Genomic DNA, 25175 nt, shown 5'->3' with positions numbered 1-25175 from the left:
TAATGGGAATTTACATGCCTAATGAGATGTACTGGAACTGCATTTTTTGAAGTTACTGCAAAACTATTAAGTGTCCTCCATTTCCACATGTCATAATGACAATACGGAACTAACCATGTCAATTACAGGGTGGAGAAGTTCATAATTACCACTGCTGCTTGAAAGGTACATTTCCCATGGAGGTCAGTGGGGCTGGTCTATTTTATATGTAAAGCTACTGAGAAATGTACATGTCAGTACCATGATGGCAATGCCTGTTATGTAAATAATACTTAATAATACAGCCGGTCCCTGAGTTACGAATGAGTTACGGACCAAACACTTGGCCATAACTCGAAGTGTTCGTAACATGGATCCCATTGAGTTACATGGTGACTGCGCTGTTCGTATGCGCAGATCGCGTTCATAACTCGGGGACCACATTTACGACCGCTTTGGTTGTAAATGCGGATGGTCGTATGTGGAGGTGGTTGTAAGTCGGAGACCGGCTGTAATTGCCAAATGAGACCACTTCCCAACCTGCTTACAAAGGGCCTGATCCAATTTAAACTTTAAGCTAGGATTGGGCCAAAAGCAATCTGTTGATATTACCCAAGAAGATCCAGTTAACATTTAGTTACCCTTCAAAAATATAAGGGACCATCAGTAAAAGTTCCACTGCCTGGTAGAGGTGATTTTTGAAGAAAATTGGAGAGACTTTAAATTGACTTCTTCTAACAGCAGCATTTTCTCTCACTGGATGTGGGGTCTTTAGCACAGATTTCTCTTTGTGTTTCAGAATAACTCCGAAATGCATTGTCACTGCTAACTCCATTCAGGTGTAGATAACGTTCAGTCCAAAGACAGAACAAATCCCTTGAAACTGAAAGTCAAAACATCTCATCTCTTCACAAATCTCACAAAGAGCTTGTTCACCCAGACACACAAGTCATGACTAGGATTGCCAGGTGTCCGGTATTGTACCGGACAGTCCGGTATTTGCGCACTCTGTCCTGTAAAAAAACCCCAGATAATACCAGACATGTCCGGTATTTTCTGATTTTTCCAGCTGCGCACTGGACGGAAGCCTGGTGTGGACAGGGGAGCGGCTGGGAGTCCCAGCTGGGAGACGGGGCCACAATTGCTGCCTGGAACCCTCAATTGGTTGCGTGTGAAGGGGAGGGGAAGCCTCCTCCTCACTCGTGCATCGCTGGAAGCCTGCACGGGACAGGCAGCAAGTGCCCAGGTCAGTCCCGCTCCCCGCCGGCCAATTTGCTCACCACCCCTCCCTTCCCGGCCAGCCGGTTCTCCCCCACTACCCTTCCTGATCTTCCCCGGCCAGCCCCCCTGCACTACCCCCCAGCTGTGCTTCCCACCAGTCCGTTTCTCTTCCTGATTTCCCCAGGCCAGCGCCGCTGCACCTCTCCCTGCCCCTGCCAGCTCTGCTTCCTGCCCCCCTTCCTCCCAGCCCTGCCCCCGCTACATACCCCCAGTCAGCTGTGCTTCCCGCTCCCCCTTCCTCCCGGCCCCCGCTGCACCCGCCCCCCACCAGCTCTGCTTCCCACTCCCCCTTCCTCCCGGCCAGCCCCGCCCCCTTCCGGCCGGTCCCCCCTCCCCCGACATCCCACAGCCAGCCCCGTTCCACCCGCCCCCCCACATGACCAGCCCTGCTTCCCATTGGCCCCCCATCTCCTCCGCCCCCCCTTCCCAGCCAGGCTGGTGCTCCCCCCCCCCCCCCCAAAGCATGTCCAGTTGGTTTTTTGTTTTTTGTTTTCTTTTTTAAATGATTAGCTGGTAACCCCTAGCAGTGATCCAGGTTCTCAGAGGTTTTTTTTTTTTTTTTTTTTGCTCAGTAACTTTGGTTTCCTCCCCCCCCCCCCCCCCCCCCCCCCCTTTACTTTTTCCTGCAACAAATTTTTTCCCGGTGGGTTTTTTTTGGGCGGGTGTTCGGTGTTTTTCTTTCAGCCATCTGACAACCCTAGTCACAACAACTCTCTCTGTAGAGAGACGATACATCCTGCCTTTCTGTAGCCGTGCCAAGTGTTTTCATGTGGTATCTTAACACAATGTTTAAATCATCAACTGCTTGGATGAGGAAGACTCACAAAGAGTCTGTCCATCATCCACACCAGAGTGACATGGTGATTTCACTGCCGTGGAAGCAGACCCGATCTCTCTGTGGGTTCTTGTGGAGCAGCAGGAAGCCTGCGATGGTCTCTCAGGGGAGAGGCCGAGGGTGGCTCTATTTCAGTGGTTCTCCAACATTTTGGCCCATGGACTACCTGGCTCAATGTAAACCTTTCCATGGATCACCAGTTGCTAATGGAAACTCACTATTAATTACCCAATTACACCCAAGCCATTTTGGTAGTGCTGCAGCTAGGGAGAATGGTTTAATTTAAATAATTAAACAGATTAAGCATTTAACTTTCTCATTTTATTTTATCCAACTTCATTTTAAATAAAGTAAAATATTAATTTATGTCCAACACAAAAGGGTTCAATGTTTTCTTTATTTATGGCAGGGGTAGGCAATCTTTTTAGGGTCGGAGGCCACTGACACAGAAAAATCAGTGGGGGATCACACAAGTGAGAAACAAAAAACTCCTTCCAAAACCCCCAACCCTCACTGATGTGGCCCCACCACCTGAGACACCTCACTTTTCTGGCGCTCCAGCCTCACGGGGTGAAGGGAAGGGACAGGGAGGACTGAGGTTTAGGGCTTCCCATAGGCCAGATTTACTTTTCTGGGGTTCCAGACTTAGTGGATTTTATAGGCCCCCTTAGGCTCTGGGTTAGGGACAAAACTTAGGGGTTCAGTGTATGGGACAGGGCTGCTGAGTGGGACAGCAATGGGATGCAGGATCTGGGAGGCAGGTGGGGTACAGAAGGGGGACAGGTTGCAAGGGCTGGATGCGAGGTAGGATGAAGAAGCAGGCTGGGAGTAGGGTGTCTGGCCAGGTGGAGGGAGCAGGACCATGGGAGGATGCAGTCTGTGGCCAGGAAGGAGGGTGTAGGAGCAACGGTGGATGAAGGATCAGGGTGGGGGTAGATGTCTTGCAAGTGGTGAGGGTGCAGGAAGAAGGGAAGGTATCAGAGGAAGCTGGAGGTGCGGGATCTTGGCAGGGGGAGAGGGGAGTGAATGAGGGGAATTGGGATGTGGGAGTCTGGCTTCATCACCCCTGTCAGAAGGGAAAGGTTCTGGACAGTGCTGCCATTGCCCCAGCAGGATGAAGAGGAGGAGGGAGTTCAGCTCTCCCCTCCCCTACGTGGTGGGCAGCCCCGCGGAAGAGTGAGCGGCTCTGTGTGCTGCAGCTCCCCCAGGGGCTGGGAAGGGGCAGGGAGAGAAAGTGCAGCAGTGTACAGAGTGCCCTGGCAGAGACCAACCATACCCCACCCCACAGCGCCCCAGCCGGGCTCCACACAATTCCTGCCAAGGCTCAGGCAGCAGCTCCAAGGAACATCTTGCTGGGTTTTTCCTCAGACCAGCACCGCCCCCTCCAGCAGTGGTGGCGGTGGCAGCAGCCACTGTACAAAGAACAGTCTGCGGATGTAGGAGGCGGCATGGCCTGACCGGCGGCCCCGCACAGCAGAGACAGTCCTGTGGGGGGAGGGAAGGGTACTCTCGGAGGTGAGGGTTTGCCAGGTGGGAGTATGCACTGCAATGGAGCTCTGGAAGCAGCCCTGCCTGCCCATGGGCAAAGCACCAAGGGAGCTGCTTATATCCTGGGAGGAGTGGGGGGTTGCTGCTGTGCCATGCTAGCACTGTCTGCGAGGGTGTCCCAGTGGGGGCTGGAAATGGCAGAGCCATTTCTAGCCAGATCCAGCCGGGCTTTCTGGGACATTTCCCTACTTGATGGATAAGTGGGACAGAACATTTGAGTTTGGGACTGTCCCGGAAAAACTGGGCCGTCTGGTCAGTATAGCTATATAGCACAGGGGCTGGCAACCTTTTCAGATCACAGACTCAAACTACATCAAAATTCAGAACAAGTGGTCAACAAAGAGCCGTATCAGAATGCCCATTTGCATGACTGAAAATATACAAATTAATATTCTTGATAATTGACATCATGATTAATGACAGCACAAATGAAACATTGTACTCGTAGACTTAATTTAATGGGACTTCTGCGGCTGCTTCTTTTCGCACATTTCTTTGAAGTTTACATCATAACTGGTGAAATCCAGCTTCATGCTCCCATTCCAGCTACATAAGCAATTAGACGTTTGTACAATTTTGAATTAATATTTTATTTTGATTTTAAAAGTTGCCTGTATTTGGGGAATGACAAACGAGCCATACTTTGCTCCTACAGCATAACCCCTCGCTGAGGGACTCTATGGGGCCTACAGGTCCCATCATGCAACACGCCACCTCTAAAGGGCCCACGGGAACCACAAGTCCCAGCATGCAACACACCATGGCGGAGGAGGACCCAGGGAGACTACAAGTCCCAGCATGCTCCGCTCCCGCCGCCCGGCGGAGCCGCTTTGCATACCGGGCGAGTGAATCCCACACCAAGTGGTCTCTCGCTACGCAGGCGCAGTGTTGCTTGCATCCCATAGACCGAAGTCGGCCACAGCGGGAGGCCGGGAGCTCGAGGGGGCGGCGGCCATGGCGCTGAACAGGAACCACTCGGAGGGGGGTGGCGTGATCGTCAATAACAGCGAGAGGTGAGAGCCCCGCCCCCTTCCACCGGGGTTCTCCCCCCGGGAGCCGTTACCGCGGGGGGTGGGGGGTAGAGCTTGGGTCACGTGATTGGGCAAGGGGGGGGCTCTTAGGTCCCGCCCTTAAGGTGGGCCGTTGGGGGCGAGGGAGAGTCCCCCTCCCCCCTTCCCGGAGTGGTGGGAGCCCCCCCCCCCCCGGCCATGCAGCCTGATCCCCGCTTCCTGGCCTGGCCACAGCGCGCCCTGCGGGTGTACGAGGCGGCCGTTTACACGGTTACCCCAAACCGTTACACGCGGCTCCCTGGGGCGCCCGCTGCTCTTTTCTGTACCGGGGGCAGGAGGGGGGCGGCAGCCGGCTCCGCGGGAGCGGGGTGGCAGGGGCTGGTGCGCCCTGCAGATGGCGTAAAAGCAGCTCTTGGCAGTGCTGGCTGCTGTCCCACGTGTAGCCGCAATGGTTACACACTTAGCCAGTTACACACATGTTAACATCCCTGTGCTCTAGTGCTGCTGGACGTGATGCCCATCTAGTGCCAGCGGCAGGGACCCAGGCGGATCCATCTCCTACCCCCTTGCCACGCTCTCCGCTGTTCAGCAATCTCCTACTCTCTGGAAGCTACCCTCTACTATGCTAGCGTTTGTGCCCACAAAAGCTCATGATACCATCTACACGTTTTGTTAGTCTGTAAGGAGCTGTAACACTATTTGTTGTTTTTTAAGTTTTTCCTGTTACAGACTAACTCAGCTACTCCTCTGAAGCCTTTGCTACTTTGTTAGTGGATATTGTGCTGGAGAAAGATGTTGAGTTGGCGCCCTGGAGACTTAAAATCCTGTGTTGCCATAGAAGATGCTCAGTCTGGCTAGCAGCAGAACACCTTTCCCTGTGCTTCCCTGCCAGTGTGTGTCAGCTGTAACATATTAGGCACTTGTTCTGGCACAGCAGGGTAGTTCACTCCTCATGGCTGCTGACCTCTTGGACCTGACCAACACTCAATTTTTGTGCAGATGTCTGCTGAGACCTGTTCTATGCATAGATTTTACTATTTCAGTTAGCAGTTGGATTTTACATTAATGTAATTTAATCCAGGTAACCCCCCTGCTATTGTGGACACAGTTATACTAGCATAGAGGTGCTATGACTATGAGGTTAAGCTATATAAGTATAAGGCACCTTTATACTGGTGTAACTGCAGCCACTCTAGCAAGTTGCACTGATTTAACTTACCAGTTTCTAAATCAAACTAAATCCATTTAAAAACTGTGTTGACAAGCCCAGAAACTGACCAAAAAGCCATTTGTGGTCATGCTTTTTATGATAGGGACACTTGTCTGCTGAGTGTTGGATTGAGGTCATCAGCTCACATTACATAGGCTCCCAAATAGTACACAAAACACTCCTCTGGATCAAGTTCTAATAGTGGGCCTCTTCTTTCCTTTGCTTGCTTGTAGCGTTTTGATGACCTATGACCACGTAGAAATTACATTCAGTGATATGGAACACGTGCCAGATGCCTTCAAAGGGACCAAGAAAGGAAGTGTTTTCTTGACTCCATTTAGAGTAAGTAATTAGTTTTTGTAATGGGATCAGATGCTTTAAATAGACAGTGACAGAAAAATTTTTCTTGTTTCTGCAAGTATGGTTAATCTAGGAGCTCTCAAAAATGGCTGATCTTTGGACCTCAGCAGCATCATGAATGCATTGTAAATCCTTGTCAAAAGACATAAATACTAATTAGTTTCTGTAAGCAGCTATATAGCCTGGTAGGGATCCTTAGGTTGAAATGCAAATGCTTAATGCGTTAGTTAAACTATTAATCATAGCCATCCAGAGAGCAGCAAGCTCACTAGAAATCGGGAGGAGAGAGGTTTAGATCATGTATGTTTCTAGAAGGTACTTCAGCTTACAATCATTTTGCTACTATTCTGAAGGTCTGGTGACCTGCAGGGTTTATGAAGAGCTCCAGGCGTGGGAAGCAGTTTCAGCACCCCAAACTCCATCTTTGCGCAGTAAATTATCCCTATGTGCTGTGCTTGTTCTAAATGTGGCTTACTGTGAGTTTGCTCCTCTCCCCTGCAGGTTATCTTTGTGTCCAAGGGAAAGGATCCTATGCAGTCTTTCATGATGCCTTTTTATCTGTTGAAAGATTGTGAGATTAAACAGCCTGTCTTTGGAGCAAATTATATCAAGGGGACAGTGAAAGCAGAGACAGGAGGTATGTATTTTTTGGTTACAGTAGTGCAAGGATAGTTGCACAGCGTCAGATTCAGAGAAGTATCAAGTTTAGCAATAAGCTAAAATGGGTGGTATCCATGTGGATACTCAGTGTTCAGTACTTTTAACATGTATGTATTTCTTTAAAATCTGTAACCAAAAATGCTTCTCCTTTCCCTTTCTCCAAGTCCAGTTACAATGAGTTGGTCTGTTTCAGAAACCAATCTAATTTCTACTCTGTTCTGAATGTTAAATTTTACTTGGCCGAATTATCTCATTCACTAAACATCCATAAGAGGATCATAACAGAGAGAAGGTCATGCTAACAAGGCTTTTAGGCAGACGAGGGGAACTATGGCCTGAAGGGCACATCTGGCCTATCAGACCCTTCAGTGCTGCCCCTGAGTTCCCATCGGGAAGTGAAGTCGGGATAGCCTTGCCAGGAGATCCCAGCCCAACTTCCAGGCAGCATGATGAGCAGGGGTGGCTAGACCCTGCCCCCCCCCCTTCCTTCTAGCTCCTCTTCCCACAGCCTAACCTCCCCCAGGACCTGGGCAGTGTCCTGATGCTTCCAGCAGCGAGGCAGCAGCTCTGGACGAGTGGCACAAGTGTTGGATGGGGGCCAGTCAGAAGGGCAGGGAATGGGGACTCGGGGTAGAATGAGGGGCGGGGACTGGGTCACACCTTGCTGCACAGCCTCCAACATCCTTTACCCAGCCCTCCATACAATGGCCATTCCCAGTGTAGCCCTCTGGCCAAAAGTTTGCCCATCCCTGCTCAAAGAACTGTCAGTAAGCTATGGCCTGTAGAGATAATTTCTTCAATCCTTGTCCAGATTATTCTTCGCTAAACCTCTCTGCTTCTTCCTAAACTCACTTTCCAACAAGTAACCAGAAACAGTTGTCCATCACAAATCTCTTATGTAGCTCAAGGAAAGGCATGTTTTTGCTGTAACACACCTTAGCAATAAAGCCAATCTCATGTCACTTTATTATAACAGGAAACTGAATAAATGGGCGTTATGTATTTTATTTCAGGCGTGAAAGAAAAGAGACAGTCCTGAGGGAGGATGGTTTTAAAAGAGGGCTTACGCATTTGATCAAACCTGAAGAAAAGGAAAATTATTTATACAAGTACAATGTATAAAACATATAAAACCCAGTACTTTTTGTGTTCCTCCTTTCACTGTTGCTGGAAACCTGCAATTTAATCACCTCTCTCTCATCCCCAGCTCAATTTCTCTTGCTTGCCCTGGTGCTGAAGTCATAATCCCATACTTATTACAGCACCGTCTGTGATCCTGGAAGTCAGCATTATAGCTCCTGTGCAAGATCAAATAGGACAAACCAGTCTGTGAGGGAGCACGCATAGTGAGAACAAGCTCTGAAAACCATGTAAAAGGCAAAAGGATTTGCTGAAAATCTGTGCAAGCCTTTCCCAGAGGAGTTCCCCTTTAATAGGAATGTCATTGTAACACACAGAAGGGTCTTTGGTTTAGTTTTCTTGTCCTGCCATTGACACCTCTGTGGTGTGCTGCTGGGACTCTTGGGCTGTTCCTGTTCATTTTAGGCCTGAAATATGGGATGTCACTCCTGTATTTGTTATCCTATCCTCAAACATCTGCCTTGGACTCTATAGTAGCTTTAAGTAGCTCACCTTTTTCATACCATTTATGTTCTTTACTACACTGGGTACTCAATTCCTTCCCTCCTTCTCGTCCCCCCATCTAATTTATAGCTAATGATTGACTAGCTGTCAAGACTTCTTAGCAAAAGTGGATTAGGACAATCCCTGAATTCTGCACTAATCCTGTACCGATCCAAAGCAGCCAGAGTGGAGTTTTAGACTGTCAGTGGTTGGCAATGACAACAGTCACACAACTTCTGTAGCCTTTCTAATCTCTGATTGGTGCTTCAACTTCACACACATCTTGATCTGAAACACTCGTGGCCAGCATGTATTTTTCTAATCAAAGCATAATTATGTTGGTCCTCTCCTTTACCTCAAGATTTCTAAGGTATTTGGCAAAAGCAAAGTACTTTAATGCTGTATGTGAGGGATCTGTAGATGGATTACAACAACTGCCTCATGGCAGAGAGTCTAAACACTGAAACAGATTCTCCTCTTCCATCTGATTTATGTTTTCTTTCACAGGTGGCTGGGAAGGATCTGTAACATTCAAAATGACTTTTTCAGCTGGAGGCGCTATTGAGTTTGGACAGCGTCTGCTGCAAGTGGCGTCTCAAGGTATTGAAATTTATTTTAACAAGGCTAATATAGATAATGGTGGAGGGGGAGTTGACTTTTTTTATGACGGCTTGTTATGAGCACAAGGTGCATGGAACCTTCCTAGAATAAGGTACAGCAGGACAGGTTAAATATTTTTGAATTTCAGCCAGTAACTTGGATCCACACGGAGTCTTTTGGATCTGGTATAATCAACTTGCTTTTGTTTTCACAGCCTCTAGAGGAGAAGCTCCCAATGGAGCTTATGGTTATTCCTACATGCCGAATGGAGCATATGCCTTTGCCCCACCTGCAGCCAATGGGATGTATGGTCCCCCTCCAGCAGGATACCCATACCCACCACCACCTCCTGGTGAGTCTGCAGACTCAATAAGGAAATCTTTCCAGTCACTAAATTAAAAGTAGCCTAAGGAAGAGAGGAATGTGCCTGTATGTTTGGAGGGGTTTGGATTTTTTTCAGTTTGGTTCAGCGCTTTATGAATTTAAGCACTTTAATTTATTGAATTGTATCTGGTTTTCAGACTTGTTTTGGCTGTATATTGTATGTGGCTGACCCAAAGCAGCCGTTCCTACAATGTTTGATGGTTACTTTATTTCCTAACAGAGTTTTATCCTGGTCCCCCCATGATGGATGGAGCCATGGGCTACATGCAACCTCCACCTCCTCCTTACCCTGGTGGGCCCATGGAGTCTTCAGCCAGTGGTCCAGATCTTCCTTCCACTCCTGCAGGTGAGAAGTGTGTCTAGTGAGGTAGATTAAAACCCCTTTCTTTGTTAGTGGCATCAGCCATTGATGATAAATTGATCTGATACTTTCATGAATATTTCTCTTCTCTCTACCAAGGCCATACAGAAATGTGCAGCAAATAGTTGTCTATGGGGCATAATGACTATGAGCAAAAGTTTTAAAATGCATTTCAGAGCAGAGATGTAACATTCTAAACTTGGCACGACTGAGGTTTCGCATATATCTCTTGATGATTTCAGAGCCAACTTGCTCTATTTACAAGTTAAAAGATTTTTTTCCCCTAACTGCCAGCCCTGCAGAGACAGTTTAGTCCAGTGATCAACCTGAGATCTTTCCAACAAGTTCATCAACAAACATTCTCCCGTTGGATCAATTCTGTTTCTGTGAGAACTGGAATTGAATCCAGCCTGTATTTCAATAGTGACATTACTCTGCAGGGCTAACAGAAGTAAAAAAATAAGAGGGGGCAATCAGTGTAAAAGTTTATATTCATCAGCAGGGGAATAGATTTGATGAGTAAGACGGTCTCAGTGAGAACAGAATGCTTTCTGTAATAGAAATGCTCTTATAAAGGAGCGCTTGCAGCAGCAGTTCAATGGGAATCCGTCTGACTTTTCAGTGAAATAGAACAATGAGTGAATCATGATAGAAATACATAGAGTTGAGCAGCATTTGTTTAGCACAGCTCTACCATTATGTGCTGCATCCCATCGGAAAGCCAGAGAACTAAGCAGGACAAGCCTTGTTAATCTGACCTGCCCATGCTTCCCTAAAAGTTGGAATTGGATGGGAGGCATTTCATGAAAATGGGTCTGAGGCAGGTTACAAAACTCAGACTTGTAGTTTGAATTACATCTTTTCCAAATTAATTTGGGACATTTTCTGAAGTTCTTGCATGTGAAATCTCTAATATCATGTGGAACAAATGCTGAGCGAGACCTTTAATAATGCTGGATCTCTTCAAAGGAGTTGGGGGAGAGGTTAGCATACCACTTGACTCTGAATCTATAGCTGTTCAGCTCAGGACTGTCACTTAAGTAACGGGTATTGATTCTTTACCCTCGGACATTGAAAGGGTCCCACTAACTATGTAGCTTTTTAAACAATGAATAGTCCTGTGGCATCTTAGGGTGCATTTACACTGCATCGTTATTTCAAGATAACTAGCATTATTTCAAAATAACAATGTGAGCATCTACACACCCATTCCGTTATTTCAAAATAAATTTGAAATAATGGCCGGCTTGTTCCAAAATCTGTAAACTTCATTTTATGAGGAATAACGCCTATTCCAAAATAGCTATTTTGAAATAAGACCTGTGTAGACACTCTACTGTTGCTATTTCGAAATAGCTCCTCATCAGGGCATTCCTCCACAGTGCCTCCTGGGGTTCTAAATCAAGATAGCACGTCTACACTGCAGGGAAGCCTCAAAATTAGTGCGAGGCAGGCTTCCCTGATGTAAAGTATCAGAGGGGTAGCCGTGTTAGTCTGAATCTGCAAAAGCGACGAAGAGTCCTGTGGCACCTTATAGACTAACTGAAGTGTAGGAGCATAAGCTTTCGTGGGCAAAGACCCACTTCGTCAAATGCATCTGACGAAGTGGGTCTTTGCCCACGAAAGCTTATGCTCCTACACTTCAGTTAGTCTATAAGGTGCCACAGGACTCTTCGTCGCTTTTCCCTGATGTAGACATGCTATTTCGGAATAACTATTCCAGATTATCTTATTTAGAAATAAGTGTGCAGAGTAGACATATCCTTAGAGACTAACAAAAATGTTTGGTATCATGAGCTTTCATGGGTAAAACCCACTTCATCAGATGAGTTGGAGTAGAAATAACATAAACCAAGATATCTATATAACAGCAAAAGAAGTACCTGTCAATTGTAGGACCTGTTTTAATGAGGCTAAGTGAGCTTGATGTTTCCCATTCATAGCTTTTGATGTGAAAATGCAGATGTCTAAGGCAAAGGAAATTGCCTTTGCAATGTGTTAATCAATTAATGTCTTTATATGTAATTTGTTACCATTTCTGAGGCATGGTTTGTGTCCACTTATCCTTTGTCATAGAGACTGTCCGGGAGGGAGGGGGAGAGGGAGCCAACACTCATTGTTTGTAAGTTACAGGCTAACCCAGCTACCTCTCTGAGACTATGTAGCTTTGTGGTGATGTTGCCACTTTGTAGATCAGGTGGGTACCAAATTGGGGGTTGGTCAATATCTGGAAGACAGAAACATGCTCAGCTTTATGGATAATAGAAGTTCCTGCAGTGTCAGCTACTCTTTCTAAACTGTGTTTGTTTGTAATAGCTGAAGCGAAGGCTGCAGAAGCTGCTGCCAGTGCTTATTACAGTCCAGTCAACCCTCATAACGTCTACATGCCCACAGTAAGTTTCACACACAGTCCTATATGTAATAAACGATTGTATATAGCATATGTAAAGGGGGCCAGAGTCGTCATAGAGGGAATTGGGCCACTGGTGAGTTTGACAGGAAATGAGATTAAATGTGCAGAATCTGGATAGTGATCATGTATGGGTAGCAGAGGGTTAAAAGCAGCAATATTAATTGTGTTAAACCCATTGTACCTGTTGGAGACAAAGCATATGTTTGAATTAATTAATTTTCTAACTTGATCTATGTTGCTTACATATTTTCCCCTCCTCTATTTTAGGACCAGCCTCCCCCTCCTCCTTATTTCCCACCAGAGGACAAGAAGACCCAATAAGCCGAAAAAGAACCTCTCCACAATGCATTGCTTCCTTCTTTTCCATCTGGCTGAATCTTGGGGTGGGGTGTACAGCTTTAAGAGGCAAAGGCTTCCCTCAAGGCCGGTAGATGAGAGACATGCATAATGAGGGAAGAGATTTAAAATGAACTGGACTATCACTTGCAACCCTGAGGAAGTTTCTCTCCCTGCTGTCAAATTCCTACTCTCCCTGTGCCCAGTCATAGCTAGAATGTCCGAGACAGTTTCTCTTGCATCCCTTCTCCACCAGTACAATTAAAATAGTCCTCTTTGGAATGAGGTGACCATTCTAGTTTTAAAGCTAACAGATCTCTAACACTACAACAAGACCTGTCTTAACTGGAGATTTTTTTCTTTAGCCCAGTGTGTCTCATCTAGCTTTCATCTGCTCCCTAATTGCAGGGGGAGGCTGCAGAGGGAGCTCTGGGCGTTGGAATGAAACTGATTTCTATTACAGTTTGCTCCAGTGCTTAAGAAACTTCCTTCACCAGGAACACCTGAACTCTTGCTTTACCCCCACAAAGTGCATTGTTGCCTATCTTGGCACAGTCAAGTTTTATCTTTTGAGGAAATGTTTGACTCTCCTTACAAGGCTAGTGGCACCTAACTAGTCCTTAAGTATATTGGAGCATTAGAATGTTCTGCAGTCTCTTTCACTGTAAGACAGGCAAGTGGATCTTAGATCACTAAATCCTGACCATTCCTTTTCTAGTCATTAACGCACCTTTGTTTTATCCTTTCCAATAACACAGGCTGCACTTTCTGACCAGTGAAGCATCTTACTGTCTAATTGATTAAGCTGTATAGTTGAGGTGGGTGTGCAAATAATTTGTACACATTCCATCATGGAAGGATTTGGGAACCGAGTGTATCATTTTGGCTTGGGTGGAAGAGCATTTTTTCCCTGACTTCCTGAGGTTTCTTCCTTCCCTCTCCTAAGTGGTTCTCAGTTGCAGCCTCTTCTGCTAGTAAAACCAGGGGCATGTGGGAAGGAGTCCCACATAGACAAGTTCATTCTGTTTCATTACCTTTGTAATACTGCAGTTGTATCCTGGAAAGGTTTGAGGGCCTGATTCTTCTCATTGTATCACTGTCAAATTCCTTACTGCTCATTTTCCTAGGAAGGGGATCAGAATCTGGCCCTGCAAGGACTGTGTTTTCCAGATTTCCTTCAACAGAAGAAAACACAAGGACTGACATTTCTAGTCTCTGGAATGCCGAGTTTCCAAGCCAGCATCTCTCTAGTTGCTGACAGGACGGTCTCCTCCAACATTTCAGAAAGATTTGATCTCTGAACCTCCTGGCTTGTTTGGCATACTCAAGCTGACTTGAGCTCCATGATGAATGTTCACATACAAGTCCTGTCTTTTTGAGTTAGCAGCAGATGCACATCACTTCCCATCACTATAGCAAGGCGCTCCATGCAGAAGTATGTAGAACAATGTGTTCACTTGCAGTTGGATTTAATTTTTGGAACTATCCCTTCAGCGCTGGTTATCCAGCGTAACATGGCATCAGAACATTCCTTTGTTTCAGCACTCAACTGATGGTTAGTACTGTTGTTTATGCTCCCAGACGAGATATGAATGAATTATACATAACACTAATCTTGCGCTTTCACAAGGGCTCTTCAGCTCCATTAGAAATTCATGCATGCTTGTTCCATAATGTCATCTTTATATTGCTCTCAGTAGCGGTCACTGTGGTACTTGGAACCCTAATAGGACTGATCAGTAGCCAGCTGTGTTGAGAATCCTGCAGACTTGCATATAAGTCAGATTTGTAGATTTCCTTTGGGAGATCATGCACAGCTCTTCCAAGCAACTCTGCAGAAAGTTCATGTGCTCGGGAAGCTTACTGAGGTCTGCTGCATGCAACCTGCCTGAAAGACAAGACCCACCTCTTGTTTTTTTTATAGTTTGATCTGAAAGCTTTTTAGCTGGTCATATCACAGCTCTGTGCACTGACTTTTCTAGATTTGCTCTTGAAATTGCAGTGATGTAAAGAAATGGTTATTTTAAAAAAAGTATTTATTTTGAAGAAGTTGAATTAATATATTAATGTGAAAAAAGTTCTGAATGCAGATTTGTTTTGCTGAGACTGTGAAGTAAAAATCAATTAGCTTGATGCTCTTTGTGCCTGTGCATTTGTGTGTCACGATGGCCTCATCACAAGCATTGGGATGGAAGGATTGTCTGGCATTTAAAGCCCAGGGCTGGCAGTCAGGAGACCTGGATTCTATTCCTGACTCTCTCTCTCATTTCCTGCGTGGCCTTGGGTGAGTCACTTATTCTGTCTTGCTGTCAGCTTCCCTGTTTCTAAAATGGAGATGATGGTAACATTTTCCACAGCTTTCCAAAGTCACTTAGGAGCTCATGTTCCATTCCCCAAATTTTGAAAATTTTACCCAATACCTTTCCCAAATCAAATTCAGCCCTGTGTCAAAAATGAGCCATGGATATCTGCACTGAAATCTGTGGCTCTAAATCAGATATCCACAAGTTGGCAGGGTTCTAGATATAAAATTTGTATCCTTAGCCGCAAAAATGAGCCACAGATACCCACATTTACATCTGCAGATGTACCTGTGGATATAAAGCGGGTATCTGAAGATTTGCAGGGCTCTACAAATTCATTCATTAAAGCACTCTGCAGTCCTTGGATAGAGGGTCCTAGAGGGACAAATATTCCAGTGAAGTATTAGCAGTGGGTCTCCTCAGGCTTGGGGACCCTGCATTCCTGAACTGCTTATTTGCACCTTTTGCGCTTGTGACATTCAAGCTCTAGCTTGCAAAACCATTGTGCTTACCTAGGGTCCCAAGCCTAAAATGGTGAACACCCCAGCTCCCATTGAAGTGAATGGGAGTTGAAGGCATTCAGGATCTGGTCAGTAGCAAGCAACAGGCTATGCCTGACTCTTCCTTCCATGAACTGTGACAAGCCACTGTACCACATCTGATGTTCACCCACCCACTGATCCGACCATGTTCCAAATCCAAGGGTTTTGCTCCTGCACACAGCTCTGGCAACCTACCAGGCTATATTATTAGTCTATAAAGTGCTACCCGACCTTTTGTTGTTTTTTAAGTTTATTATTTATGTAACTCGAAACAGAGGCTTGTCTAGCTGTCGGGGTTTTCCCTAATGAAGTGAAGATGGGGAGGGGTGTGAGACAAGATGAAATGGAGTCTTACAGCACAGCAAAATCCTGTTTTGTGGATTGCATGTCTCATGAATGTAATTTCAAAGCCAGCAATTGTTACTAACTTCTTGGAGTATAGTCTTAGAGATGCCCTAAAACACTTCCCATGGCTCTAGCAGAATGCCTTGTACGGCAGAGATCCTACACTTGATTATTTACAACTTTCCGTGATTTCCCATGATAACCCAGCACAGATAATCCCAGGGAATTTATGGTTGTGTACTCCTTCCCCCTCGGCCTTTCCCTGCAGCTCTGCTATATACTCCACAGTCCTGATTAATCCTGCCTCTGCTGGGAGCACCCCAGAGAAGAAATGTGGACATAGGCTCTGCTGATAACTGGACTGACTGTTGAAAGTATCTTCCTCGTGCCCCTTGTCAGCTCTCTAAATGCATTGACATCTGAAAACTGACTGGAGGGTGTTTTCTTCCTGTTCAGAGCAGTGGAGGTGCTGAGATAAAGTGTGTGTATTGCGGGGGGAGGGGGATATGGGGGGGAATGGATTGTCTTTGTTTTGGTAAGCACTTTGATATCTGCAGATAAAAAGCTTTAGGGAGATGTTAAATCTTATTGTTAAGAACCTGATGCAGAGAAAAGTGCTGTGGAAGTGCCGCCTCCGCTTGGCAGTGGGAGTGGTGGGGCAGGAAATGGCATAAATTAATATTTCTCCAGATCTAGTTTCAGCATGTTGCATCTTTATTTAGTTCCAGACCAACACTTAGTCAACATCATGTGATCCTAAACTCAAACCATCGCCATGTAAAACTTGGACAGTCTGTATTTTATGTGTTGTTTTTGTCCCTACTGAACCAATAAAATTTTATTTAAAAATCACAGATTTTAGGAGCTTTTTAGAGCCTAAAGTTTGAAGGTGTGGAACGGAAAATAGCAATTCCAGGGTTGGAGCACAGGAGTAGAAGTCAGGAGTTCTTCACCTGGCTCTACCGCTTAGTCTATATATGACAGTGGGTAAATCACTTACACTGCGTGCCTCAGTTTCTCCATCTTTAGTATGTGGATATTTTCCCTGCCTTGGGGGGTATAGTGAAGCTTAATGTTTCCAAAATGCTTTGAAATCCTCCCAATGAAAACTGCTGCTAGAAGAGTTCCAGGTGCTAATAATTAAGTCTCTCCCAAAGCTATTGAAATACACAACTTTCTACAACTCTGCTACTGCATTTTGCCTGCTGCTCTTGTTCTCATTCTGTGGAAAGCTGAACTAATATATGGTATCTCTAATGAGACCATCCTCACAGATCTATTAGTTGAATCAAGATTGGAGAAACAAACTGGCCAAACTTCTGTTTGGATTTGCTATCTGAATGGTGCTGGTAAGTGCTGATTTTTTTTTTTTAACCTCTGGGTCCATTGCAGATGCTAGCAGGAGAGGATCAGGCCTTTAGTTTGAAACGATGGCATTTGTTTTCTGTAAGTGGAATACTGGAAGCAAGGCAAACCAGTCCTGGCATAGGCACAGCCCTGCTGAGACCATAACAGAGGCACTGTTGTGATCCTGCCAAGCTGAATTCAGTCATAAAATCTGTGTTTTGCATGAATTTACTTCCAGCTGAAGCAGCTGAATCATGTAACCTCGTCACTGGGACAGTAGTGGAACAAGCTGCCCATTCATATCCTACATGCAGTTTTCCTTTCAGTAACTGAAGGGCTGCTGCCTGCCTGCCTGCCTATAATCAGTAACTAATGGAAAAAGCAATTGATTGTGTATCTGCTGTGTGGTGATTGAGGTGGTCTGTCCTATAGGCAGCCACAGCCTGGGAAGCAGTTTCCCTTAGCAAAAGGAAGTGGGGCAAAGTTCAGCCTGCAATATTTCAGTGCCAGGTGCTGCAGGGAGTGCTCCGGGGAGGGAATCTCTCCTGATCACCCTCAGGTAAATGGGTTTGGTTGGTTTGGATGTATGTCTGAGGTGCCTGAAAAAAGCTAGAAAATTGCTTGTCATGCACGTACCTGTGTGGCATTGAGGCAATGGGCGGCTCTCTGTGTTTGCTCAAATGGTTGTGACTGAAGGCTAGTTCCCAGGTTTGAGGCTTGGCTTGAGTCTGGAATGAGGCAGAGATGCTGGATGTTGGTTTGAAATGGCTAAATGTGCTTGGGCTTGCAAAAGAAGGGGTGTGAAACCTTGGGATAGGGGCTTTGTGAATTGTCCTGCATGCAGTCTAGTGGGCACCCTTTTAAGGGGGGAAAAAGGAGTTTTAGCATATAAAACATGATTATACACCATCCTTTAAAGTGGGGGGGATGCAAATATGGCATGTATAGACCTGTGACTAGTCGAGGTGGGGGGGGGGGGGGGGAAACAACATCTCTGTTGCAGTCAAGCTGGGCAATGCTTACAGCTCTGCTCTGTAGAGTGTCAGTTTGTTACATTGAAGTTGTATTTCAGAGTCTCGGTTGCTCAGCTGCTATCTTTGTGCTGCTGTGGGAGGTCAGATGGTTAAATACTCCGCTTCTGACTAAGTGGGTGTAGAAAAGAGCTGGATTACTGTGTGAACAACAATGTGTGATCAATGGAGTGATCAAATTTCATGCTTTAAGGTGTAAACTGATGGGTGGGGTGAGGCAGGTGAGGAAGGAACTCTACCCTCCACGCCCCAATCTCCATGAGCAGCATTGAGCAAGTGCCCATTTGTACAACAGAATGCTTTCACTGAGGCAGCAGCAGGAATTGCTACTCTCTGGAACAGCAGACATTGGCTTTCCCCAGTTCGCTGGACTGCTGATCTGATCTGGTATGGAAAACCTGACCTTCCTAAAACTTTCCTTTACGCTGCTCATGCTTCCTTTACCTTTTGACTCTCTTGTGGGCCAGTACAGGTGGCCCTGTCTGGCCTGGGTTCTGGCTTGCGGAGGGGAGGGTATGTCTGTACTCTGATAAGTAACCGTCAGCTGAGTCAGGTCCCAGGCCTTGGGCTGCAGAGCTTGGGCCTTGCACTATAGATGTCTGGGCTCAGGCTGGAGCCTGGACTGTGCAATTCTACGGTGGAGGGTCCAAGGCTCCAGACCATGCCCAGATGTCCTCACAGCAATTTTATAACCCTGTTGCTTCCCCATGCTGCCTATCAACCAACCCCGGGTCCCACTTACTCGCATACCTATTGCCCTGAGTTCCCCTGCCCCCATTGCCTTGCACTCCAGCTCTGCCCCGTTCCTTGTCTTGTGACCACAAGGCCCTGAGTGACACAGCACCCACCTGGAAGAGCAGTCTTCGTACAGGGCACCTAGCTCTGAAATTTGCATCCTCCAGTGACCCAACTCTGCTGATATTCAGGGTCCATCTCTTTTCTCAGGCTCCCACCTGTGTGGGGAAGAAGGGAAGAGGTGATCCTGGGGGGAGAATTTATGGATGGGAATTTCTTAATATTGGACCTGGTCAGTAATCTTGTAGATGGTGCCTAGTCATCTGGCTTGGTCTTTAGGGGAGGCTGGTGTGTAATCGGGGTGTTAAATATTGGTTAACTGAATAGTCGAGTAACCTCATTAATTTTTATCAGTCGACTATTCTGTAGTCCCGGGGGTGGGGCTGGGAGCAAGTGTGCTCCAGCCCCACGCCCAAGGAGCCCCCTGCCAGCCCGTGCTGCTGCCTCTGCCTTGGGGTGCCAGGTGGGAGCTGGTCTGTGAGGGGAGCCAGTTTAAAAACCAGCTCCCCTTGCGGACCGGCTGCCTGTCGCCCTGTGTTGCTGCCTCTGATAAAGGGGCAGCACAGTGGAGTCAGAGCTCTCAGGCCCAGCATGAGCCAGAACTGAGCCAGGCTGCCTGCTGGCTCCTAATACACTTTAAATGCAGAGCCGCAGCCGGGGTAGGGCCCGGATCCATTGCAAGCCAGGACTGAGCCAGGCTGCTGTTAAAAAATTTACTGGTGGTTGGCAGGAGGGTGGGGAGGAGGAGGGAAATGCGTATATTCTATAGCATTAACCTATACGTTTTTTTCTTATTGGTTAATCAACTACACTATTACATCCCTAGTATGTGTTAGGATGCTAGAAGAGTGTGAAATTGGTGTAGGAATGGCCTGCCAGTTCTGAAGCATCCCTCTCTCACCCTCTAATAGCAGTGAAACAAGGGCTGTTTCCTGGAGCTGTGCCATTGTGGATGAGACTAGTGCAAATGTAAAGAAGACTGAGGTTGAATTTATCTTCATGGGACATGCACTGGGGCGGGGGGGGGGGGGGATGACCCTCTATTAAAGATGAGATGACCGGAGAAGGTTATTTTTAAACTTCTGAGGAGAATTGCAAACAGAATAAATGTTCAATACTTCAGAAGTGATTAATATCCTCCAGAAGATATAGGCAACTGAAAGCTCATTAAATCTAATAAAAAAGAAGCCTGGCTACATTATCCAGGGCAGTAACGAGAATTTATCAGTAGGAAGGAAAAATTAGGCAAGGTCTGAGTCAAACCTCGTCTCACCTTTAATTCTTAATCATTGCTGTGGGGGAGCTGGTCTGAACACCTGTGCTCTACACAGGAATGCTGGGATATTGTGCAGCATGGAAGGTTTTACTCCTTCATTGCCACTGGATCGTGCAGTCGTGAGGAGGACACTTGGTGGAATGTCTTGTCCTGGCCTCCTGGGTAATGCAGGCCAAGCTGGGAAAGCTTGTTCGCTGTCAAAAAGGTTATTGTGACAACTTCTAAGAATTTCTGAGCTGGTCTTGGAATCAGGCCTGCTATGAGGTTATGGAGTGAGTCCACGTCTAGGGTGTTCCTAAGTGCCCACATGTAGCTGATCTACAGTAGCATAAATGGCACCATCACATCAATGTTATTGGAAAGGGCCAAGAAATAAATTTCCTAGCTACACAATTTGTTCAGTAAAAATCATTCTTCACACCTTCAGGAATGCAGAGTTTCTGTAACTCTGGAAGAACCATGATTGCATGTAGTCTTTTGATTGGGATGATTTAATGTAAAACTGTACACCCTGCACCAAGGTGCTCTGTATAGGCAACAATCCATGGTACAGTAAAACTCCAATAGTCCAGCACTCCTGATAGTCCGGCATCAAAATGGCAAGAGCCTAGTGAGTGAGCTTCAGCAAAAAATGAGTCACAAGGTAACAGCGGCAGCAGTTGAACTGAGCAAAAAGGGTAAAAAAGGCTTAAAAAAACTAAAACATTACAGTATACTGTATACAGTATGTACAATTAAAAGGGTTAAGAACACTTTATATACAGTATATAATGTATACAGTATATATATAACCAGTTTATAGTACCTCCTGATAGTCCGGCATAGCTGATAATCCGGCACCACCTAGGTCCCATAGGTTCCGGATCATCGGAAGTCTACTGTACTGCATTCTTAAGATAAGGGCTTAAACAAAGCCCCTGTCTGGCCTGTATTGGCATTAAAAGTCCACAGCATTTCTTGTAAGAATAGGTGTTTGCCCTGGAGTCCACTGTTCCCTCACTCGTAAGCAACATACTTTGCGCTTGCAGCCAGCCCAGAGGTGGCTGCTTTTCTGCAGTCCTGGAACTAAAGCAGTTTGCACATCCGACAGGATGGAAAGCTTTCTCATATGTCTAGGCCAGATCACTGTAGCTGGTGTGCTCCTACTCTTGTTGACTGCATAGCCAACATAGTGCAGCCCAGAGAGGGTGTGTTGTGGAAGCTAAAGGAATTTGATTTGCATCTGCCTGTTCAAGGCAAGGAGTGGCAGCCACCAGAATGCCCTGAACATCTGCTGCTGGAGAGACTGATGCTGAGGAGGGTTCATCAGTTGATAGGATGACTGGGGCTTTGAGCCCAAGAATATCAGCCTTATCTCTGAATCTGAAGAGAAGGGTATGTTCTGATTGCATGATGAAAGTGCTTTCTGGTTTTATGCTGTAGCCTTTTGGGGTGTTTTTTTCCCCTTATGACTTGTCAGCACAGGCACAGAAGAGTTTTGCATAGTCATTCTATGAGCCTCTTCCCTAGCAGTCCTCTGGGTATTAAAAGGAGAAGTGTGTGGGACTCATGTTGAAATCATTTTTTCAACTTTTCATGCATTTCCAGTTCAGTGATCAAGATAAGAGTAAGGAAAGGCTGTGGGCTGCCATCTGGATAATCACACCAAGAGGTAGGAAGACAAGTGGTTACTTACATTTACTGGGAATTGCTTTTGGCACAGGAGAGAATCTCTTGTAAAAAGTGACTTTTGTTGACCTGTTTTCTCTGCAGACTCCCATAGCAGTGAACATTCCCAGCTCACTCAGCTATGGCATCTCATTTAGCTTAGAGGCATTCAGTGCCTCTTTAAAACAGTCTTTCAGCAGGCTCTGCTGTTTCATACAACATACTCTAGTTTGGACACACCCAGCTTCTAAAAGTGACCAGTGATTTTGGGGATCCCTGTTGGAGATGCCTTGAAGGGAGTCTAATTTTCAGAAAGTGCTAAGCATCCCTCTTTTCAAATCCAGTGTGTCTCCTGCTTACTCCAGAAAATCTTGGCCATTGTAATTAGATCTTTCCATTGCCAGTCTCTCGGGGTGCTTTACCCAGGTCTTGATCTTGGCTTTTTGAATGGTTTGCATGGTGTGGCTAGGTATCTGTGCTTTGGTTGTGGAAATTGTTCAGAGGAATTCAAGAAGCTCATAAATCCATGCTAGGAACTGGAAAGTGCAGAGATCAAGGTAACAGTGAATGTGCTGGAGGTTTTCTTTTCCCTAGCAGAGAATCCATATTCAAAAACCATGCACATTCTGGGGCATTGATATTAGATTTTGGGAGTGGGATAGGGACACTTACATTTGTAACTAGTGCTATCTCTGTGTGTAAATATAGTAAAATCAGATACTTTATCATAATGGTGACTGATAGCATTGTCACACTCTTACTTTTGTCGGTTATATCTGGGTTCTTCCCAAAGGCTGCCGGAACAAACAGTGGGCTGGATAGAGACAGAACCGGTCCAGGATTCAACTGATCCCCCAAGTTCAGGGCCAGAAAGAATCTTGCCCCTTCCATGCACATATACTGAGATTAATTCGCCTTCCCTGGGAACCCTGAGTGGGGTCAGTAAAGAGCAGATGCATTGAGGGCATTGACGGCTGGGATCATAATTTCAGAGGAGGGCAAATTTTGTATTTCAAGTACTTGCGTCCTGTCTCTTCCGTCCCCCCCCATCCATGACAGATATTTCCAAAGAGCATGGCAAAATCAGGCTCTTGTGTCTAAATGCAATGACCAGCTCAAACTTTGAGGTTTTTTTAAACTGTCCCTCACATATTTAAACTGCCACTTTCCATGTTTCTAATTTAAGATTCTTTGTAAAGCGATAAAACCACAGTATTGCAGCTGGCCTGTGACTGAAAAATGCCTGTTTCATGGTGTTTCTTTTCAAGCCGATTTTGATTGATTATATTTCTTAAGCCTTCCAAAAGAAGGTGAAGTAGATCCAAGGGCTAACAAAACTCTTAAGTCATCCTCTCTGCCTTAACAGGGATTAGAGATTCCTTTGAGTTTCATTACTTTGACAACTGCAAAGGTGACATCTGAAAAGTGCTATCAGCTGGAGACAGCATGGGTGTCCATGTTTTATGCCACAGCTTTTTGCACCTCCTGTGAGCTGTGCTACATCAGCTCTTGCCTTTGCAATCACAAGTTTTGTCGTCTATCACACGGCACCTAAAAGTGAAGATGAAAGCAGCTTCTAAACTGAAGCAAATACTCAGCTGAAATGCTGTAAGGCTGGTGGATACAGGTGGTGTCTACGCTAGGAGTGTAACTGGTAGAATAATACCAATATTCTATACCTGCAGAGTGCTTCTAGCGTGGCTGCCACTGTACTGGCAAAGCTGTGTTTGCTCCAGTCTAGTAAAACCACCCCATGGGTGAGCAAACCATGCCAGTAAAGCCCAGTTTTGCTAGTATCACTGGGTCTATGCTAGTGGCTTTTGCTGGCACAACAGGGATCATACCCCATCGCATCCCTGACTGTCCATGCTGTTCCAGCAGAAATTCATAGTGGCCCCCTGGTTTCAGTTGATCACCCATGAGTGTGTGATGTGCTGCAGGGGATCAGCGGATCTGTCAGTGTGACAATGGAGAGGGAGAGAGGTGGCCTTTAAAGCTGAGCAGCTTAACCAACATGTGAGGAAATAGTGCTAAAGGCTTGTCCCTGAACGAGTGCTCTTGCATCTGGGATCATAGCAGGAGGGTGAGGGTTACAAAAGATGCATTTCCTCACCTCAGTTCCGCCAAGCCTGTTGCAACATCGGCCAAGACAGCAGCACCCAACTGAAAGCATCCCCTGTGTGGGCCTGACTAAGAAACCAGACCTGAGATCCGTGCAGACTGTGTGTGACCTGTCTGCAGGAAGGGGAGCTCTGGGGTGATCTCCTGTGCTGTCGAGAGGGAGCATACACGCTCTCTGCCAGGCACCCTGCCCTTGTGGTTCATTGCCCACCCTTGCCAAGGAAAAAAACTTGAGCTAAAAAGGTTTGACTCTCCAGCGCTGGGAGTGAAAGCAGATGCTACTGGGCACCCTGTGCGGGAGGTTTGCTTTGCAGAGTCATGGAATGGTTACCATCAGCATTTATAGGGGAGAAGGAAGAATTCAAAATCCCCCCACCTAGTTGCAGCTGCATCATCTGATCAATGGACTAGCATTAACCTCTGCTTGGAAGGTCACTGGCAAACATGTACTTATCTAGCCACTGTGCAGAAAGTCCTGGCCCAATTGTATGTCAATGGGGATGAGATGTAAAATCTGTTTCTGGCTTGCTGAGTCTTTAAGGGTCATGTCATTTTTCACAAGAGTAATGGCTGTTAACCTACATCCTGGCAAATTTTTTCTCCAGTTCTACCTACATTCTACCTGTTCAATTCTCCCTGCATTTTCAGTTGGAAAGGAAATCTTTGTCTCATCTAATCCTGTTTTATTAAACAGCTGCTGAGTCCTCTTCCCTCTCCCACCCCCAAAATAGTTGCAACTCAGAAGGTGCAAGGACATCAGTTGGAAGAAATGGCTAGCTGCCTTGCTTGTCCTTTCATAAACGTTATTGACGTGGTGCATGCACGGCACACTTGCCTGTGCTTTCTGGGACTTCTAAGTATTGGCCCATCGTGCACACCATTGCTCCAGAGAAGCTGATCTTTATGATGCTCGCCGAGCCAGCTGAACTGATGCAGTTGTGGCTTTCTGTCCCCAGTGGGGAGAAATCATGGTAGAATACAGGGCTTAGCAGAGCAGAATCAAAGTCGTTGCCTGCCTGCTGCCAACAGCTGGTACAGCCAGTGCTTTTCAGCTGCCAGAGACAGCGCTGTGTGGATACCAAGTGGCCAAAAGTCCGAGGCATTCCCACCTAGGGCTTTTTGCAATGCTAACTTCCTCCAGCGTGTAGACAAGACCTTAGTATTGGGT

General features: G+C 46.2%; 2 protein-coding genes across 6 annotated transcripts in view; both read left to right on the top strand.

Moving 5' to 3' along the window:
* The first annotated feature begins 4499 nt into the window (after positions 1 to 4499).
* WBP2 (WW domain binding protein 2) lies at positions 4500 to 14733 on the top strand. The gene is made up of 8 exons (XM_006136448.5): positions 4500 to 4656; positions 6097 to 6205; positions 6725 to 6860; positions 9014 to 9106; positions 9321 to 9458; positions 9711 to 9836; positions 12168 to 12244; positions 12532 to 14733. Exons 1-8 carry the CDS (start codon positions 4598 to 4600, stop codon positions 12583 to 12585), a joined length of 792 nt encoding a protein of 263 aa, XP_006136510.1. The 5' UTR covers positions 4500 to 4597; the 3' UTR covers positions 12586 to 14733.
* Positions 14734 to 14884: 151 nt separating this feature from the next.
* Positions 14885 to 25175, top strand: part of UNC13D (unc-13 homolog D) — a 58927-nt gene continuing 48636 nt past the window's right edge. Inside the window, exons 1-2 of one of the 5 annotated variants that reach the window (XM_075903641.2) lie at positions 18375 to 18555; positions 21827 to 21890. Coding sequence is in view for 1 of the 5 variants with exons in the window: in XM_075903639.2 (XP_075759754.2) it covers positions 21557 to 21613 (57 nt within the window). In the remaining 4 variants the exon portion in view is untranslated. Of the gene's footprint in view, positions 17697 to 18374; positions 18556 to 21402; positions 21614 to 21826; positions 21891 to 25175 lie in introns of those variants that run through there. The other 4 variants (XM_075903642.2, XM_075903643.2, XM_075903640.2 and 1 more) reach the window with 4 other exon arrangements.

The sequence above is a fragment of the Pelodiscus sinensis genome, chromosome 20 (genome assembly GCF_052426305.1).
Source record: "Pelodiscus sinensis isolate ZL-2025 chromosome 20, ASM5242630v1, whole genome shotgun sequence".
NCBI classification, from domain to species: Eukaryota; Metazoa; Chordata; order Testudines; family Trionychidae; genus Pelodiscus; species Pelodiscus sinensis.
Note: the sequence above shows the minus strand (reverse complement) of the source record. Positions and strands in the feature narration are given on the sequence as shown.